This window comes from Chiloscyllium plagiosum, chromosome 21 (assembly GCF_004010195.1).
Source record: "Chiloscyllium plagiosum isolate BGI_BamShark_2017 chromosome 21, ASM401019v2, whole genome shotgun sequence".
Classification (NCBI taxonomy): domain Eukaryota; kingdom Metazoa; phylum Chordata; class Chondrichthyes; order Orectolobiformes; family Hemiscylliidae; genus Chiloscyllium; species Chiloscyllium plagiosum.
In genome coordinates, this window is record NC_057730.1 from 8,779,968 (window position 1) to 8,794,601 (window position 14,634).

General features: G+C 41.4%; 1 protein-coding gene across 2 annotated transcripts in view; it reads right to left on the reverse strand.

Moving 5' to 3' along the window:
- pkd1a (polycystic kidney disease 1a) overlaps positions 1-14,634 on the reverse strand; it is a 204,496-nt gene that overhangs the window by 80,014 nt on the left and 109,848 nt on the right. For both annotated transcript variants that reach the window (XM_043711199.1, XM_043711198.1), the window contains 8 exons: positions 11,853-11,990; positions 9,858-10,001; positions 8,625-8,901; positions 6,582-6,795; positions 5,492-5,651; positions 4,016-4,168; positions 2,438-2,582; positions 768-1,370 (listed from right to left, as the gene is read on the reverse strand). In XM_043711199.1, the coding sequence (XP_043567134.1) occupies positions 768-1,370; positions 2,438-2,582; positions 4,016-4,168; positions 5,492-5,651; positions 6,582-6,795; positions 8,625-8,901; positions 9,858-10,001; positions 11,853-11,990 (1,834 nt within the window). The remainder of the gene's footprint in view (positions 1-767; positions 1,371-2,437; positions 2,583-4,015; positions 4,169-5,491; positions 5,652-6,581; positions 6,796-8,624; positions 8,902-9,857; positions 10,002-11,852; positions 11,991-14,634) is intronic.

Below are 14,634 nucleotides of genomic sequence, written 5' to 3' on the forward strand. Positions count from 1 at the left end.
ATGGAATGAGCTGCCAGAGGAAGTGGTGGAGGCTGGTACAATTTCAACATTTAAGAGGCATTTGGATGGGTATATGAATAGGAAGGGTTTGGAGGGATATGGGCCGGGTGCTGGCAGGTGGGACTAGATTGGGTTGGGATATCTGGTCGGCATGGATGGGTTGGACTGAAGGGTCTGTTTCCATGCTGTACATCTCTATGACTCTAGGGGAAGCAAAAAAGAATGTAGTGGGTGTAGGGGACTGTACAGTGAGAGGGGTGACACATTTCCCTGCAGTAAAAACTGAAAATGCTGTTGAAACTCTGCAGGTCTGGCAGTTGAAACTCTGCAGGTCTGGCAGCATCTGTAGAGAGAGAAATAGAGTGCAATTTGAATCCAATATGACTTCTCTCAAACCGGAGAGTTCAAACAGTTGTTTTGCCATGGTTTGGGACATCTGCTCAGGACTGGTGAGGAACCTCCAAGGCGAGAGGAAGGATCCTTTTCCTTTCTTACGGGGGAGGGGCTCATCAATCTATGGGACTCATTTCCTCAGAAAACTGTGTAAGCAAAGTCTTTGAATATTTTTAAAAGCAGAGGTAAGTTCTTGATGAGAAAGTGGGAGCGTGAGCTGAAAGAACATCTGGGTCGATGAGAAGGTGGAATAACCAGATCAGCCAGGATTTTACTGAATGCCAGAGCAGATTTAAGGTGACCCCTATTCCTATTCCGACTGTTTATATATCCTCTTGTCCTCTTTAGAATTATCTCAATTTTCTTATACATACCGTTTAAAACTGTATATGTGACTTGAATGTGGAGCCCAGCCTTTTCATTCAAATTTCCGGAGGTGACATTCACAGTCATTGATCTCCTCGCGGCAATAACAGTTGTATTAACAGTGACATTTCTGATGGCAGAGTTGGTCGACACGCTAACAGTAATGGCCTTCTCTGAACCCAGGCTTTCAATGGGGATCTGCGACCCATTGTCAGTCTTGAACTCGATGGAAGCCACTTTGCTGGAAATGGTGTAATTCTTTATGTAGCCATAAGGAAAGGGATTGGAGTCCACAAGGAACATGACCTGTGTTACATCACTGAGGTTGGAAAAGATGCTGTTGAAGGATGGCGGGATGGAGAACTGGCAGCCTGACTTGTTGGCAAAGCACAGCAGATGGCCAGGGTCAGCCCTCTTGCCCTGTGCCCACATCCTTGCACCCGACACACTCAAAGGTTCTTCATTCAGGACCCGTGTACCCATCAGTATCTGCATCAATTTCATGGAAAGATCATAGGCCTTTGTCGCCACCAATTCGGGTTTGTACATAGATGGCCTGGTGACCTTATTCATCACTGGAACCAACTGATTAGTCATATCGATCAGACCTCCTATAGAACAAACAAATTGCAATGCGAAAGACCTTCATTCAGTAGCATTGTCTGCTGCAAGGAAAATGGATGAGAGAATGATTCCCCTCCAGCACATTGTTGACATTAGAGAAAATGTGATTCCATAAAGTGAAGATACTAAGTTGCCGACTTGTTTTACATCTTTGCGCAAAGCTGAGACCTTTTTTTAATTTTTGAGACAGACCAATGCAGTCCAATCGGATCTCAATGTTCACTAGATTAGATTAGATTACTTACAGTGTGGAAACAGGCCCTTCGGCCCAACAAGTCCACACCGACCCGCCGAAGCGCAACCCGCCCATACCCCTACATCTACCCCTTACCTAACACTACGGGCAATTTAGCATGGCCAATTCACCTGACCTGCACATCTTTGGACTGTGGGAGGAAACCGGAGCACCCGGAGGAAACCCATGCAGACACGGGGAGAATGTGCAAACTCCACACAGTCAGTCGCCTGAGGCGGGAATTGAACCCGGGTCTCTGGCGCTGTGAGGCAGCAGTGCTAACCACTGTGCCACCGTGCCGCCCACAAGATACAAAACACACACAAAGAATGGGCAAGTTTTGTCGCAATCTCCCAAGGATGATGTGGGATAGAGGGGCAAGAATAAAGGTGGACAGTAGTGTACTGCATTGTGACAGCAGTTCTGTCAAAAAATAGTATTAGTAGCAGCATCCAATCAGTATATAGCGTTTAGTTGTAATGTAGCAATTAAAGTATGTCAACATGTTTCACTTCTTTAACAAAGGCCTTACTGCTTCATAGCATAATTAAGTCAGGCTCCAGGTTTTCTTTAATGTAAGGGATTGTTCCTCCTGTGGGACGTTATTTACTTTGGTCAGACAAGTTGGAACCACATCCTTGGTAGAATATGCCTCTACAGAATCCAAATGTCAACCTTATTGAAATCTCTCACCTTGATGAAGAGCATCAATTTGCTATGTGTGTGTTGAGTGGCAACTGTATTGGACAACACTGGTTTACACCCACAATTACTTTATAACTATACTTGTGTCTCCATTTACCAGAATTTTGAACTTACCCACAGTGACAAGGATATTATCCCCAATGGACGTGGGTGTCATTTTACCCTGTCCAGTTTCCTTTTGGAGAACTGCTATCATATTGTCCAGGGCAAACAATGTCTGGTTCTGACATTTGCTACAAATTAATTCTTTGCTGATGACCTGGCAGAAAGAACAAAAGAAAAGTGATTAAAGGATGAGTCAAGCTCTTCCTTAGATCTTCCAGAATCCTTTCATCTCAGTAACATGTTGCAACTAATCTTAGGAAAGGCACTAGAAAGGTTTGCTGGCCCTCAAAGGTTAATTCAGCCAAGACCAATCTACTAAATTATTCAAGCAATGAATTACTAAACTGAAAAATTTTCCAATTCCTCAAATAATGAAGCAGTCCATGTCCATGTACAGCAAGATTAGGGCAACATCTGGATTTGGCTGATAAGAGGCAAGTAACACTCATACCACCCAAGTACTGGGTAATTAACATTTCAAAGAGCGAGAATCTAACCATTCACCCCTTTATGTTCAAATGGCACTACCATCATTGTATCCCTCACTATCAACATCCTTGGGATTGCCAATAACAAGAACTTGAAGTGAGAGCGAAGGATCTTGAAGGAGAACCGTTGCTGGTGTTTTTGAATCTGTAGTCTGTACTGTTTGTCCTGTTCGGGTCCGAACTCTGCTGGTTTAAAGATGGTCAGGAGTCCATGTGGGTTGAGCTCTATTCCAGAAACGTCGATTCTTTTTGCCCGAAACGTCGATTTTCCTGCTCCTCAGATGCTGCCTGACACGCTGTGCTTTTCCAGCACCACTCTAATCTAGACTCTGGTTTCCAGCATCTGCAGTCCTTGTTTTTACCAAGAAAATGAAGTGGACTGGCCATAGTAATACTGTAGCTACAAGAAGAGGGCAGAGGCTGGAAATTTTGTGATGAGCAACTCCCCTCATGTCTCCTGATGTATGTCCATTATCCACAAGGTACAATTTAGGAAGTTGACAGAATACTCTTCACGTGTCTGCATGGTTGCAGATCCAACAACACTCAAGAGGCTCAATAACATTCTGGACACAGGAGTTCTGCTTGATTAACACTCATACAATCATCTTGAATATTCACTCCCTTCGCTCCGATGCATGATGGCATCAGTGTGTACTTTTCACAAAATGCACTGCAGGCACTCACCACAGCTCCTTCAACACCACCTTCCAAACCTGCATCCTTTCCTATTCAGAAGCACAAGCACAGCAGATACATAGGCATAACCCCACCTGCAAGTTCCTCTCCAAGCCGTATGTCATCTTGACCAGGCTCAAAGAGCCAAATGGTTTCCTTCCCTGCTGTATGGTCCTATGATATTCAAAAATTATTAACAAATTTGCTTTTACCACCTTCTCAGGCAGTGCAGATGGTAGATATATGCCATGTCTAAATAAACTCCCCTACCCTGTGGTTCTTTTGCCAAAATCATGTCGTTTTAAACTTAAACCACTTAATTGCACACTCTGAATGAATTTCCAAGTGATAGCTCCTGTTTGATGAGGTTCCTAAAGGCACCATTTTTTATTCTTGAGATAGAAAATGAGCAGGTTCTTACCGTACACTGTGCCAACGCTGCAGAAATCTGCTGGATGTCATCCACAGTGCTGACCTCGAGGGAAGTAAGGGCCAACGTGATGTTACTGCGGATGTTAATCCTGCTAATTGTGTCATTTGTCCACACCTTTTCAAAGACTTTGCTTCTCTCATACTGCAGGGGACATATTTAAAACATGAAATTGACATAATTTAATAATGATCAGATGAGGTAATAACACTTCTTATTGTAGACTGATGTCTGGCTCAAGTGTAACAGACCTCATGCCATCTTCACACCTCGTGTTCAATGATCTTTTAGACTAAACTTCCTGTTATAGTGCTGTAAATTGCTCAAACCTTTGTAATTTTTGCTCATTTTTCTACTTGTTTGTTACAAGTTCAGCCCAGATTAAAGTACATTCTACAAGCTATGATTTCAGCCTTCTTTTAGTTCATTTATGTTTCGAATGTAAGTGCCACCAGAATTTTATTGCCATACTTAATTACCCTTAAGGAAGTCTGGCTGATGCACCTTAAACCAGGCACAAATCTCAAATTCCTTCCCTAATCCTTTATGCCCCACAGCTCAAACTTTCACTCTCTGGGTCACATCCTGAAACCCACCTCTCTGACCAAGCTTTTAGTCATCTGTCTTAATACCTCCTTATGTGGTTTGGTGTCAAAGCACGTCACATAACACTTCTACGAAGTTTCTTGGGGGAATCTGTTAAAGGTGTCATATAACTAAAACTTGTATCAAAATAATTTTGGCAAAGGTTTTTACAAATTATTCTGATTTGATATGATGGGAGTGAATTCTTCCCATTAATAACTTAAAGTAAATATATAAGATCCACGTGGTTTCCCACTCAAGTTACTAGCAGGAAGGACTTCCTCTTGTATGAGATTAGGAAATGGTTGTGAGGCTGGTGGCAAATAGATTTGGGACACTCTCTTGCGTTGTGTTCTGGAACCTGACTGATGGCTATTAGCTCGCTTTGAAGAAGGCAGCACAGGTCTCATAATAAAAATGGCACATAATATCATATTAACTCGTGACCTTACTTGTCAAGCCCATGTGAATGCCTAGTGTAGGAAGAGGGCAGCTGATACCTCTTCTGATACATGTCTCAATTCTGGAAATTACCAGAAATATATTTGATAAACATTGCTGTGTCATTTATTAAGTTTCATGCTCTTTATGAGATGGTGCAAAAGCCTCAGACATTGCATATGCTATTAATACTTCTCACTTAATTTAGCAATACAAGCTTGTATATATCTTGCCCTGTTAAGGTTGTGAATGCCCTAAGGCACCACAGAGGAGAATAGTCAAAAACCTCCAGAGATGGCAGCATCAGGAACAGTGACCCAAAGAGGTTGGTTTTAAGAGAAGAGATTTAGGTATTTGCAAATTAAGGGGCTAGGTAGCTGAAGGCAAGGCCATCAAAGGCAGTAATAAGATAGTGGAAGAAATTAGTGAGCAGTACCCTACCTCATTGAGCACTGTGACCAGGGCAAGGGCATACTCCACAGTAGGCTGTGGGTCACCTTGTTTCAACAGCTCCTGCAGTTTAGTCTCAGTCTCAAGCTTCATCCAATCAGTGAAACTTTGGAACCCTTCAGGAGTATTTGTTATATTAATAACCACGGACCTGCAGAAACCAATGGCAACAGTGGATTAAATACCTCGTCATTCAAACTTGGAAGCAGAAAAAGCTTAATGGAAATACTATCAACAATCATGCTCAGTCAGCTCCATTGTCCACTCTTTCCAACTACTTACTCTTGAATGGCAGAACAGAGCCCTAAATTTGAAGATATTAATGCCAGGCTCAAATCCTCCAAATTAGAATCTAAACCAAAAGAGCTGCGGATGCTGTAATTGAGAAACAAAACTAGAAATTGCTGGAAAAGCTCGGCAGGTCTGGCAGCATCTATGGAGAGAAATCAAAGTTAACGTTTCGGGTCAAGTGACCCTTCCTCAGAACTGAGCTTTCACAGTAATTTCTGTTTGTCCATAAATTAGTAGGATGTAATCTGATTATAACATTGTATGGGTGAAAAATACTCTTCTGCTCATTGATCTAATTTGCCCCAATGCTATCCTACTGTTTTTCCAAAGCAACACTCAGCTATATTTTAAGTTCAGCTCCCTACCTCCCACAGCTTTTCCTGGCAATGGGACCCCTATGTTAATCTCTCTCACTATTCGAAAAGTATTAACAAAACCTCAAGACAAGAGACATCAACTAATCAAAACTCCAGTGACAACTTGATTCAGTATGATGATTACAAAATAAACTTTAACTTGGAACGTCACTGAGGTTTAGCCTTAAATTTAAATTTGAAACTAATGCAAACTAAGAGTAAAGAAAGTAGTTTAAATAGAAATGCTCTCTCATTTTTATGATACAAAATTCATAATTTTATTACATATTGTACATTATATTGTATTGAAGCTCTTGGGATTTTTGGATAACATACTTCTTCAATTCAACATCATTCATTGCAAATAATTATGACACACTCTTATTCAAAAACAATTAAGTCCAATGAAAATATAGTTACTACCACCTACTTACCGGTTCAGAGCTATTACAGAGGCTCCCTGCTGGTTCTGAACAGTGACAGCAATGTAAGCAATGAATTGATTGGAGCTAAAGCCAGGGGGGAGGACAGCACTGTACTCAGATCTGCTGCCTTTATACACATAGAACTCATCACAGTGAGTTCCTCCAACACCACAGCGAGTAAGGATGAAGCTATACACGAGAGGAATCCCAGTAGTCTCCCAACCTACAAAACATAAAGCTAGATCACCGAAAGTCATTTTTAAAACCTGTGTAAATCTCAAGTTGGGGCTGGTTTGTAAACATGGATAAAAATCAGCTCAAAGAAAAAGACTGATGAGTCGCTTAATATTAGATGTATGCCTTAATATCCGAAACTCAATCTTTGTGTTGTAGACAGGCACGAGTCTGTACTATTGAGACCAATTCGATTGTAAAATAGTGGGAGATTTTTCAACTTGCCCACCAACTTAGACAGTAAGAAGTTGGATCTAGAGATTCATAAGATTCTACTCTGACAGAACCAAACCATTATCAGGTATGATGGATGACAGGTCCGGAAGTTAGGAGGGTTTGTTGGGTCGTGATGGAGAGGAGTGAGGGTACACCAGCAAGGTTGGATTTTTGGGAGGGGTAGAGGTGTCAGGGTAGGTGTAATTGAAGGGGTCAGTGGGTCAGTTTACAGTTTAACCTACAGTTAGAATGGTTTTTAAAATATTTTTCATCTCCTGAATTACTATTAATATTAATGAGCCAAGACCTTCCAAAGTTTCCAGATGTAAGGGTCTTTGTCAGAGGGTTTCAGACAGAGGGGAACTGCCCTTACAGAAGTTTCAATTTCCTACAGAATTCCTCTGGGGTCTGCTGCACTGGGAATTCCACACGGTTACAATGTGAAATTCCAGTCTATGCTGCTACAATGGCCCTTGAAATATCAGGGTTCTCGAGAAATGTTATCAGACCCTTTCTGGAGGCATCAACTTTTATCTTATCCACTCTCTGGGCTTACTTGCATGACACTAACTCCCTTGGTCCAAAGAAGATTATGGGTTACACAACACGAACTGGAACCTTCGACCCAACTAGTCCACACTGACTAGGTACCCACCGAAACTCGTCCCATCTGCCTGCATTTAGCCCATATCCCTCCAAACCTTATCTACTCATGTACTTATCCAAAATATTTTAAACGTTAACTGTACCTGAATCCACCACATCTTCTGGCAGTTCATTCCACACAGTAATCACTCTGTGTAGAGTGGTTGCCCCTCGTGTCCTTTTTAAATCTTTCTGCTCTCACCTTAAAAATATGCTCCTTTGTTTTTAAATCCCTCACCTCATTGTTCACCTTATCTATGCCCCTGATGATTTTATAAATCTCTACAAGGTCACCCATCAATCTCCCACGCTCCAGTGAAATAAGTTCCAGCCTATTTTTAGAACTCAAACCTTCTACTCCAGTTAATGTCCTGGTAAATCTTTCCTGAACCTTCTCCAGTTTACTATCCTTCTATAACTGCACAGTACTCCAGAAGAGGCCTCACCAACGTTCTGTATAACTTCAACTTCTACACTCAAAGGTCTGTCCCAACTTCTATACTCAAAGGTCTGAGCAATCAAGGCAAGCATGCTCAATGCTTTCTTAACCACCCTGTCTACCTCCGATGCAAATCTCAAGGTTTATGACCTGAAACCCAAGGTCTCTTATCCAGGGCTTTACCATTAATTGTATTGAATCCATAAGCTGAGAATAGTACCAAGGAAGTGCAGCATTCGTGGACATTAAGCCAAGGCTCTGGCCTACGGCAAAAAGAAGAGGTTGTGATTAACTAATCCTTTGTCCATTTGCCATTCATGGAACCTTGCTTTGTAAAGCTCACTGCGCATCACAAGAGACACTTACATGAAGTACTTTGAGATGTCACTGAAAAATATGAAACACCTTTGAACTGTTATAGAAGTAACCAAGGCAATTGAGAATGACTGGGAACATTGCTACCCAAGTCCTGATAAAGAAATTAAATACCTCTTAAATTTGCTCAGCCTGGGACTTACCTGTACACGTGAAGGTGACGCTGGTAGTCAAAGCACAGATGTTTTCTGTTGGAAAAATCACACAGTCACCTCCAGAAGGAAGGTGAATCGGTGGGATATATATAGATGCAAACCCCACGTTTTCCATCAAAGGATCAGTGACATTCAGGCTAAATGTGTACCCATCTCCATCCTCCAGAACCCCGTGTCTCATGACTAGGTTCATTCCAGTGCTCCCAGTAGAAGTGGTGGCATTGTCTAGGGTGAGCAACTGCTTCTTGGAGTTTTCTACTTTCCACTGTTAGGATAAGGAAACAGTCAGATTAAAGATCAAGTGAAAGACACTTCTGAATGGTGATTTGCCTGGGGATGCTGAAATTCTAACAGTGATAACAAATGATTCAATTACCATTTGCAATAATAAGTGGGTGAAGTAAGTGGTAAGGATTGGACAGCTTCTGAAAAATTGTATCTAGGAGTCCAATGCATGGCCAGATTCAGAGATGGATGATCTTTCTAACCTTACTTTGTTTTATGCCTTTACCAGTATTTGAGATTTTCTTGATGTGCTTGTTTGGTAGGCAACTGTTGTTAGCAGCTTCCGGTGATTATGTTGCTGGAGGGAACTGTCACATGAAATTCCTTTTAAGTGCAGAATTGGGACCATGGTGGCCTCAATAGAAGTCATTAGCATTGAACCATTTGGTATTTTCGGCCTGTGTGAAGCTGGACTGACCCAACTCATTCCAATGATCTTGTATTCTTCCTTGAACATGCTTTCCTTTAAAACAAATCTACCATTTTAAGCAGCTGCAATAAACTCTTCCAAATTGGAATCCGTTTGTGAAGACCTGGATGGTACAGGTGCAAATGTAATGAACTTTCACCTCAGCCATCACGCTCATATTACCAATGCTGGGTGGATATATCTCTGGACTCTTCAATAGATAAAGTTCTGCCTGAAAGCATCCTACTGCTTCCTACCTCGTGAATTGCTTCCAAATGGACAAAATTCAGCCAAAAACGACAACAGTTGATGTTCTCTATTAGACATTTAGGAAATGGAACAAGCAAGATTGATTGAGGTGGACTTGAGGGCTAGAATGTATTCTATTTCCCTGCATCTAACTTGACCAACTAAAATAATCGATTCACTGTGAAATAGGTAATTCACTGAAAGCACAAAGTGATTGTTAACTACACCCCAGTATATTTCTGTACTAAGTTAGAAGCAGCACACAGGTTTGCTCTTACCACATATTGAGGACTGCTTTCACAGTTGCTGCAACTTCCAGATAAGGAAATATAAGAGCTTTTGCTCACTCCATAGACCTCCTGCGCTTTACAGGAGACACACTCCAGTGACACCAGTGGTGAGCTGCCTCCCTTCACCGAAATCTGTCAGGATGAATTTTTAAAAAGCAGTTAATCGTGTAGATAAGTTATAGTTGTTCACTTTGCTTAAGAGAAATTTAAATAGAATTGATGAAAATGAATGGCTTTGACAAAGAAAAATGAGAGATCAGTTTGCTCAGTTGGCTAGATGGCTGTTTTGTAATTCAGAATGACACCAACAATGTGAGTTCAATTCCCACACCAGTGGAGGTTACAATGAAGGACTCTCCTTCTCAACCTCTCCCTCCCCACCTGAGGCGCAGTGACCCTTATGTTACACCACCAGTCTGGAACTATGACAACTTTATGTTTAATGGGCCAAATGGCCATCTTTGGTCCTGTTGCAATCAATGTTGCTACATATTTAAGTACCAGCAGATATGCAAGTGTCAGCCACATGCTATAGCATATTTTCTAGACCTTCTAACCCATTAGCATGGATACTACTACTGCATCATAAGACATCTATAAAATAAGAATATCCTTCTCTCTCAGGTAGGAGGCAGTGTTTGAGTTCTAATTCCAGAGATTTTAACACATAATCCAGGGCTGACACTTCAGGGCAATACTCAGAGCCTACTGCACTGGAGTGCTGACATCTGTCCTCTCATATGGTTGCAAAAGACTCCTAGCATTGTTTTCAAGACAACTGGGAATTAGTCATACAATCATAGAGTCAAACAGCACAGAAAAGCCCTCCAGCCCATCAAGTCTGTGCCAGTCAAAACCAAACATCTAACTATTCTAATCCAGCACTGGGCTCATAGCCTTGTATGCTATGCTCACACATCAACATACTTCTTAAACATTATGAGGGTTTCTGCCTCTATCACCCCTACAGATAAGTAAGTTCCAAATTCACATCAATCCCTAGATGAAAACATTTCTCCTCATATCCCCTCAAAACCTCCTGTGCCTAACCTTAAATCTGTGCCCTTCGGTCAATGATTCTATCACCAGAGGAAAGGTTCCTTCCTGTTTACCCTATCCACTCCCCTCATCATTTTACACATTTCAACCAAGGCCTCTCTCACTCTCCTCCGCTCCAAGGAAAACAAACCCCATCTATCTTCACTGCTAATCTCTGCAGCCCTGGAAACATCCTGTCTAAATCTCCTTTGCACCTCCTTCAGTGATTTCTTCTCACAATCCTGGCAAATTGTATTTTTTTTAACTTTCCAAACAATAGTTTGGAAAGTTAATTATTATTGAGGCATACTAATAGTTTAGTCAGTGCTGCCAACACTGGCCTTTCAACTAATATTGTAGCAGATTATCTGGTCTTTATCATACTGCTATTTGGAGGATGTGGACCTGCACTAAATACCCACCACTTTTCATACATTACAACAGTAACCACACTTCAAAAGTAGTTTCAGATGTTCTGAGGTTGCGAAAAGCATTACATAAATTCAGGTTCTCCTTTTTCCTAAATTTCTATCAGGGTTATTGCTAAGATTATTTGGTTAGCTCAGTTGGCTAGATAGTAAATGCGTTGTTCAGAATAATGTCAACAGCATAGGTCCAAGACTTGTTACATCTGAGGGAGTCTTGGGCCCTATCTCCCCATTCCACCCCTGAGAGTGAAAAGACAACAGCAACTCACCACTGACAAACAATGGCAAGAGAAACATCTCAAGATGAAATGCGAGCAGATAAAAAGGCAAAGCACTTGTGAATAAATCAATCTTTTTTTATCAAGCCAATCTGTTTTGGTGATCATTACTGAATGAGCAAATTAATTAGAGCGTATGACAACTTAATCAGTGAAGTAACAAAATTAATCAACTGCATAACATTGCGAGAAAACACTTTGCAACGACAAATATGGCTTTCTATAGCACTTTTACTTACATATTGTTTGACTGATTGGGGTTCCCGGCCAGGTTTACTGACTCTCAGACTGCACGTGTAGGTTGTATTCCGTTTCAGTTCTTCTCTAAAAATAGAGAAGACACTTCCCTTGCCAGATATATAGCAGCCAGAAAGTTCCTGAAGACAAAAGAACAGGACAGTGATTACTCTAAGCCATTTGTCCTTCCTAAGTCCCTCCTACAAGTAATAGCATTACAACAATGCAGGTCTCCTCCATTACTACAGTGACTACGCTTCAAAAGTGCTTCATTGATTGTAAAGCACTTAATGACGTTCTGAAGTCATGAAAGGTACTACGTACATACACATTTGTTATTTCTTCTTGTACTTAAACTATCACTTTTTCACGTTGAATGCCACAGAACAAAGATGCCAGATTTCTGGTCATCTTTTCAAAGTCTATAATGATATGTCGCCATAAGATGACAATGAAAGCTCCCATGACAGGCATCATTTGTATTGAAGCCTAATATTCCAGTGCCAGGTCCCTACTATAACAAAAGATTTCAACTCATTCAATATGGTCACTGTTTTAATGTTTATATTACGAATGCGGACTAAGTTACTTGAATATCAGCATAATGCATGGTGGTCATAGCAGTGGCTCCCAATTTGGCAAGGGTTCACTTTAAAATCCTCATCCCTCAATCTCTTCACCTCTCCTCCTATCTGTAACCTCTCCCAGCTCTACAGCCCTCCAGTAGAGTCATCGAGTCATACAGCATGGAAACAGACCATTCGGTCCAACCAGTCCATGCCAAACATAATCCCACACTAACTAGTCCCACCTGCCTGCTCCGGGCCCATATCCCTCCAAAGCTTTCCTATTCATGTACTTATCCAAATGTCTTTTAAACATAATCGTATCCACATCCACCACTTCCTCAGGAGATTCATTCCACATGCAAACCACCCACATTTGCCCTTCATATCTGTTTCAAATTACTCTCCTGTCACCTTAAAAACGTGTCCTAGTCTTGAAATCCCCTATCCTAGAGAAAAGCCAACTACCATTAACTCTATCTAACTTCCTCATTGTTTGATAAACTTCCGTAAGGTCGCCTCTTAACCTCCTACACCCCAGTGAAAAAAGTCCCAGCCTATCTTTATAACTTAAGCCTTTCAAATCTGGCAACATCTGAGTAAATCTCTTCTGAACTTTCTCCAGCTTAATAATATCCTTCCTGTAACTGGATGACCAGAATTGCACACAATATTCTAGAAGAGGCCTCACCAATATCTTCTACAATCTCAACATGACTTTCCAACTTTGATGCTCAAAGGACTAAGCAATGAAGGAAAGTATGCCAAACACCTTTTTAACCACCCTGTCTATATGTGAGGCAAACTTCAAGGAATTCTCAACCCGAATTCCTGGATCCCTCTGTTCTACAACACTACCCAAGGACCTACCATTAATTGTATAAGCCCTACCCTTGTTTGTTGTATTTATCCAGATTGAACTTCATTTGCCATTTTTCAACCCTTGACCCAGGATCAAGATCCCTTGGTAATCTTAGAAAGCCTTCTTTCACCGTCTACAGTGCCACCAATTTTGATGTCATCCACAAACTTACTAACCATGCCTTCTATATTCTCATCCAAATCATTTATATAAATGACTGACAAAAAAAACTATCTTCCTTCAATTCTGGCCTTTTGCATTTGCTGATTTTCATCAAACTCCTATTGGTTCCACAGGAATCCATGCTGGGATCACTGTTGTTTGTGATACACATAAATGATCTGGAGGAAGGTATAGGTGGTCTGATTAGCAAGTTTGCAGATGACACGATGATTGGTGTTGTAGCAGATAGTGAAGGGGACTGTCAGGGAATACAGCAAGATAAATATATAGATTGAAGAGTTGAGAGGAGAAATGGCAGATGGAGTTCAATCCAGGCAAGTGCAAGATGATGCATTTTGGAAGATCCAATTCAAGAGCAAGTTATACAGTAAATGAAAAAACCCTGGGAAAATTGATGTACAGAGAGATCTGAGTAATCTAGTCCGATGTACCGTGAAGGTGGCAACGCAGGTCGATAGAGTGGTCAAGAAGGCATATGGCATGCTTTCCTTCATCGGACACGGTATTGAGTACAGGAGTTGGCAGATCATGTTACAGTTGTATAGGACATTGTTTCGGCCACATTTGAAATACTGCGTACAGTTGTGGTCGTCACATTACCAAAAGGATGTGGATACTTTGGAGAGGGTTCACCAGGATGTTTCCTGGCATGAAGGGTGCTAGCTATGATTAGAGGTTGAGTAGATTAGGATTATATTCATTAGAAAGACAGAGTTTGAGGGAGGACCAGACTGAGGTCTACAAACTCATGACAGGTGTAGACAGGGTGGATAGCAAGAAGTTTTTTTCCCAAAGGGGGGACTTAATTTCTAGGGGACACGAGTTCAAGGTGAGAGGGGAACAGTTTAAGTGAGATATGCATGGAAAGTTCTTTACACAGAAGGTGGTGGGTGCCTGGAGCGTGTTGCCAGCACAGGTGGTACAGCAGGCATGATAGCGTCATTTAAGATGTATCTAGATGGACACATGAAAGGGTAGGAAGCAGAGGGATACAGATCTTTAGAAAATAGGCCACAGGTTTAGACAATAGACAATAGGTGCAGGAGTAGGCCATTCTGCCCTTCGAGCCTGCACCACCATTCAATATGATCATGGCTGATCATCCTTAATCAGTATCCTGTTTCCTGCCGCCAGAGTGTCCAATCCTTTAATAATCTTATATGTCTCTCAATC